Source organism: Leptinotarsa decemlineata, unplaced genomic scaffold (genome assembly GCF_025532065.1).
Source record: "Leptinotarsa decemlineata unplaced genomic scaffold, Ldec_3_MD MMD2_tig00002974_RagTag_RagTag, whole genome shotgun sequence".
In the NCBI taxonomy this organism is placed as follows: Eukaryota; Metazoa; Arthropoda; class Insecta; order Coleoptera; family Chrysomelidae; genus Leptinotarsa; species Leptinotarsa decemlineata.
In genome coordinates this window covers 3079681-3085962 of record NW_027412578.1, presented here as the reverse complement: position 1 = coordinate 3085962, position 6282 = coordinate 3079681, and the positions used below count along the sequence as shown (strand labels likewise).

The following is a 6282-nucleotide window of genomic DNA, read 5'->3' as shown; positions in this document are numbered from 1 at the left end:
GACACGTGTTTCTGGCTATTGGCCACATCAGCCAAGTGCAAAGATGGGCAATACTTGGTTATCGAAAACAGAAAATAACATATACGAACGGGCTCAGCAACAGGAGCCTACCGCACATTTATGGTTTCAGTTGGGAGACCTAGAATTCTACGATACACCCAACATTACCACTACAACTACTTGCGTGACTTCCGGGTCAAGGATATAATAACATTTATGTTCTGGACTAATAATAATGACCTTCCGTCAACCTCAATAGGTGTATTCGATTTTTAAAATCTGGAGCCGAGCGAGCAGATGCAGATTTGATGCCACGTGATCATAATTTCTTTTTTAAAATGCAAACATTTTTTACAACTATTTGCAACAGATTTGTATTATCGAACGCTTCCTGAGCTATATAGTCGAGCGCTCAGATTTGTGTTAAACGAACAAACCTACTATCTGTACCACAGAATAGTAAACTATTCTGTGTCTGTACTGCCAAGAGTGACAAGTGCGAATATACAAATCCCCTAAAAAAAAGATTCTAGTGTAGTGTTTTGCTTGGAGGAATTATTTTTAAGTTTTAGACTATACCACACGTTTTATTATATGTATCATCTCAATTAATCATCTATAGTTACTTGCAGAACAAACAAATCAAATTTTATTACGTAAAGTTCAAATATTTTTCATTTTTGAAAAAATGAGTGATGGTAGCAGTAGTGATGAATGTGATTCAGATTATAAATTATATAGAGATAGGCCAGAATGGAAAGACGTAACACCTGTGAAACAAGACGACGGGGGAGAATGTATTGTTTCAATTGATTATACAGAGATTTGTAAGTCAACATAACCTATTTTTTTTATTATTTGAAATGCTCTTCATTGAAGAATATATCGCAGAGAAAAATGTCCAGGAGACAGTATCCATTTCTTCATTACCAAATAAGAAATTCTATACTAATTGATGAAATTCCCATTAAATTTATCATGAATATACCCATGTTTTAGCAAATCGCCTCCCAAAAATGTATCCCCAGAACATTTCCAGATATATTTAAAAGCACTGCATTCCTACCCACCAAACAATCGCTAGAGGCGATCTAACAAATATTGAAAACTGGAGACCAATAGCTCTGTTGAGCATCTTCTCTATAGTAATAAAAAAAAAACTAGTACCAAATAGAATTCAAGACTTCTGTACTGAATTAATGATTATCAACATGGTTTTCATTCTGACTATAACCGAGACTATTGACTGAGGTCAAAATATATGTACAGCATGGTTAAATCTAGAGAACTTGAGAATTCTCACTACAGGTTGATAAGCTGTATTTGTAATGACCAAAAGAGAGTACGTCATTACTTTAGCATTTAACCTGACGATAGTACTTGAAATTGTGAATCAAAACTTCCTAGCAGATTATTTTGGCAGTCTGGGATTCTGTGGTATAATAAATAATTGGATTACATCCTATCTTTACCATTATTAGATATTATAACACCACATTTTTTACCACTAAAACCAAGTTTATTCATAAAGATACACTAACTTCTGAATATTATTAATTCAGATGTATTGCCAGGTACACATGTACATGTACTTTTGACTTGAAATTCTATGAAATATCAAATTTCAAATGTAGACTAGTTGTGGGAATATGAAACAAGATTATAATTATAAAATTTGATTAGTATTCCGATAAGGATATCCAAAACTTCAACTGAAAAAAAACAAACAATTCATAATTTACAATCACATTACTACCAATATTGACAAAAATATGATTCTGTAGCTAGATATAACGAATACTTGAATTCGCCATTGACATTCAAAGTCTTAATAACTCTCAAATATGTACTGAAGGTGAAATCACACTTCTGTATAGATAAATTCTGTTTATCAGTTAACCAGTTATCACTCCAACCACCCTAAGTAATCAAAACTTGAGCGATCTACGGATTAACAAGGTCGTACCTTCAAATGTGCGATTCCTAGCATGTGTTGGACAAGGTATAGTGAAAATCAATTGTCAGGCTCTTACCATTATTCCACTTAGGGGTTAATTGAATGACTAGAATGAATATCTTATGCGAACCAACCAGCTTTCATCCCTCTAACAAATATACCCTACTCTCATAATATTATAGTTCAGTGTCAGGTATCAGTTATACATGAGCCAAAAATGAATCATTCATATATGTTCGATATCAAGTATCATGATTCTTGTAGGATTATTTTCAAGGACAAGGAATCTTGACTGTTGTTTCTTATACTTATCCGTGTTTATCACTAAACATTTGTTCTTGTAATATCTGGCATAAGAATTGTATTAAAACAAGTGTGGTGGGACGATAGCCGGTTGGGTTGGTGTGAGTGGTTTGATCTACTAATTCAATCGACCGTCAGGTGCAACGGCTGTTAGTGCCATGAGGTTAGACTGCCTATTGTCAAACCCGTGTTAGGGATCGCACATTAAGACCTCGTTAATCCCAGACAGTAAAACACAATCTATGGTAGAACATTCAAAGAACTTCAATAGAATCTTTATTTCACATAATAGGAGTTCTGACTTGAAAATTAAGTATTGTACTCTCTTCCAGTTGTTGATTGCTATGACTACTTTCGAGCAGTATTGAAGAATAAAGAAATAAGTGAAAGAGCCTTAGAACTGACCCAAACTGCGGCTCATCTAAACCCTGCTAATTATACTGTATGGCAATATCGGTAAGCTTCCTTTTTCTCAAGTTTATCATGAGTTTATTGTGTATGTGTTCCGCATGTACTTGTTAACTTTTCACCTATAATGATGTTCATTTTCTTTTAGTCATTCATTGACCATATATAATGATACTGTGGCACAATATGTCAACTAGTTAGATAAACATTTCATTACTGTTTCACTTTTAGGCGTGACATATTGAAAGGGCTCAATAAAGATATCCAAGAAGAATTGGATTTTATTGAAAAAATTATCCTCAAACAATCAAAGAATTATCAGGTGTGGCATCACAGGAAAGTTCTTGTGGAAATGGTGAAAGACCCATCTAAAGAAAAATATCTAACTGAAGCTGTATTGGCCAAAGACGCTAAAAATTATCATGCATGGCAGCATAGACAGTGGGTTATAAAAACATTCAAGTAAGTAACTAAACTGCTAGTAGTTTTACTGTATGGATTAACAAATGAGACAACATTGAAGATTTCAGTTTATTGAACGTGACTAGATTTTTTATTTTACAGCCTTTATGAAGGCGAGTTGGATTATGTGGATACCCTGATAGCAGATGATGTCAGAAATAATTCAGCTTGGAACCAAAGATATTTTGTTATAAATAATACTACTGGATTCACAGAAGAAGTTCTGAACAGGGAAATTCAGTATACTCTGTTCCATATTAAAACTGTTACTGAAAATGAAAGTGCTTGGAATTATTTGAGAGGGTAAATTTCCAGAATATTTTTTGAATGATTAATCGTAGAAAATAAATCCATAAATTAGCCTTTTGAATTACATTCTACAAGTAACACTATAAATAACATGTAATTATCTGAACATTTACTGTCTTGCAATAAGAAGATTCTCCTAAACATTTTGTCTGCTTTCTCTAAAATTGTGCTTTGAGTATACCAAGGTGGTATGAAAAATTTCCAACCTAAAAGATACAAAACAATTTTTCAGATTTTGTATTTCAACATAATCTCCTTTTAACTCTACACACTTATCCCAGCGATGCTCTCATTTCTGTAACCCGTTCGAATAGTACTCGGCGTTTTTCTCTACAAAATAATTGTTCATGAAGGTGATTGCCTTTTAATTTGACGAAAATATCTGTCCTCAGAACACAATTTTTTTATGGGGGAACAAAAAGAAGTCGCTTAGGGCCAGATTCGGTGAGTAAAGCAGATAGTCAAGCAGTTCAAACCGTAATTCGTGGATTTTCGCCATGGCAACCGATGAGGTGTGAGATGGTGTGTTGTCTTGGTGAAACAGGATTTTTTTTCTGCAAATTGGCCGTTTTTCCGCAAGTTCTACCTTCAGCTTGTGGCCACTTTCCCAGCTGAAAAAAATAGTTTTTGCTTTTTTTGGAGCTTGTTCCCCTTTGCAGTCCACTGTTTGGACTGTTTTTTTATTTCGGGTGTATAATGGTTTATCCAAGTTTAATCTGCAGTAGGTATTTGGCGCCAAAACTCGAATTTATTGCGCCTACTGCCCCAACAGATCGTTGGAAATGTTCATTCAAACACGTTTTGGTCCAACGTGAGCATCTAACACGCAAACAGCTTTCATGCCTAAATGATGATTTAATATATGACAAACACATTCTTTTGATATGTTCATAACTTCTGCTATCTGTCTCACTTTAATTCGGCGGTCGTCTAGCTCTATTTGATGAAATTTGGCGATGTTTTTGTCGGTAGTTGCAGTTTTTGGGCTTCCCGAACGTTCATCGTCTCCCAACCTCTTACGGCCACGTTGAAATTCAGCTGTCGGAAAATTTCAATGTGGCAAATAATGGTGCAGAGTCCCCATAAACAGAATTCAACTAATCTTTGATTTACTTAGGCGTATTGCTTTTGTGTGAAAGGGCAAAATGGTTTCAGTCTTCTATTCAGAATCACATCATCTGTTCTTTCTCCAATTATGACCATAACACTGTTGAAAACCTTGATTTAAATTAGGTTTATTGAAAAACTTGAAAGTGACATGTGAATTGAATCGTTTTCATGTAGATTCTGCCAATAAACAATGGTGATTTTTTTTTTTTGAAAGACAAAATAGAGAAATCACAAGTAACTGTGTGGGTCTGTCTGACCCAAGAGCTTATAAAGTAGTGGAAGGTTAAAGTTTTAGTAACTCTGTTGCATTGATTATATTGTTTCAACTATACATTTTTTGCAGATTGTTACTTCATGACAAGGGTGGTCTCAGTAAAAATAAAAAAGTGACAGATTTCTGTGAGGAATTGTACAAATCAGGAAACCGATCTCCATTTCTTCTTGCAGTCATTGTTGACATGTGCTACGAACAAGTCACTGAAGGTGGGGGAGATTGCAAATATACTAAAGAAAGAGCAAAAGAAATTTGTGAGGAATTGATCAATACATATGACAAAGTAAGAGCCAATTACTGGCAACATATGCTAGATACAATAGAGAATATTGGCAAAACAGAAGGCGAGACTAGTAACAGCTCGAATTGAAGCAAACAGGAATTTGTATCTGGTTTTAAAGATCTATTATGGTTATAGATCAGCTTTATTGGCTTTGTATTGGCTGCCCACACAGGTTTTAATTGTGAAGTATCCATTTTTTATGTTTACAGCTCACATGGGTGTATCAATGTTTTCCCTTTTTATGTGAAGATGCAGAGAGAAAGGTGTTAATGGAGTCTTTATTTTATTATGTATACATTCCAGGGATCCTTGATGTGATTTTATTAAACTCTTCACATAATTGAAGTGTCTTATTTATGTGTAAACTCTTCAGGCCAGATAAATCTATTTATTTATTTCAAAAGAAATAAATATAATTGGGAAAAAAAGGATTTGGCTTTCTACTTCTCCATTTTCTAAAGAAAGGAATAAAGCAATTGATTTCAAATTCAACTCTTTACAAAAATGTGTGGATCATGCAAAGAAGTAACTTTCAGACACAAACTGAAAGAAAAATCCTTCTTGAATCAACTACTTTTATATGAACACAGAATTATACAAAAAACACTTTCCTATTCAATTTGTACTCAAAACATTCCTTATGGAATTGAACAAGATATTCACATGATTGATACACAATATAGTATATGAAACAGACAAAATTTCACTTGCATGGAATACTGTCATCTGATGTTTCGGAATAAGACACTTGCTTTATTGCATCTTCAGCACCAATCTGAATAACATCACAAAACGAAGCACTCATAAAATTACGACTTGTATGTCACGAATAAGTTAAATCTACTCATGTCATCGATGACTCTGGCCGAAGATTTCAAAATTCTTTCATTGAAAGGCAGACCGTTCTAGTCCCCGAAAACGAAGACTTGACGACTCCTAAGAATAACAGTCTAATAACATGAATTTGTTTTATACCTGCTGTTTCCCTCGAAGTAAAATTTATCAAAAATGTTATTGATACATTCACTTTCAAATATTTTTTTCGGACAAATCCATTACTTAATTGATAGTTTCTTTCTTCATCACATCCAAGTTAGTTTCACACAAGAGATGTCATGAAGGACGGTAATAAAATTCGATCAATATGTTCATCTTATTCATTCATGAAAAGGGGAT

At 34.0% G+C, this 6282-nt stretch overlaps 1 protein-coding gene across 1 annotated transcript; it reads left to right on the top strand.

Annotated features, from left to right (window-relative positions):
* The first annotated feature begins 478 nt into the window (after window positions 1-478).
* Window positions 479-5446, top strand: Fnta (farnesyl transferase alpha). The gene is made up of 5 exons (XM_023162138.2): window positions 479-827; window positions 2593-2716; window positions 2900-3130; window positions 3233-3433; window positions 4893-5446. Exons 1-5 carry the CDS (start codon window positions 689-691, stop codon window positions 5191-5193), a joined length of 996 nt encoding a protein of 331 aa, XP_023017906.1. The 5' UTR covers window positions 479-688; the 3' UTR covers window positions 5194-5446.
* The last annotated feature ends 836 nt before the right edge of the window (window positions 5447-6282 follow it).

Coding starts and splice junctions, on each gene's coding strand:
- Fnta (XM_023162138.2), top strand. CDS start 689: ATGAGTGATGGTAGCAGTAGTGATGAATGTGATTCAGATTATAAATTA. Junction 828..2,592: donor AATTGATTATACAGAGATTT/GTAAGTCAACAT, acceptor ACTCTCTTCCAG/TTGTTGATTGCTATGACTAC. Junction 3,131..3,232: donor TGGGTTATAAAAACATTCAA/GTAAGTAACTAA, acceptor TTTATTTTACAG/CCTTTATGAAGGCGAGTTGG.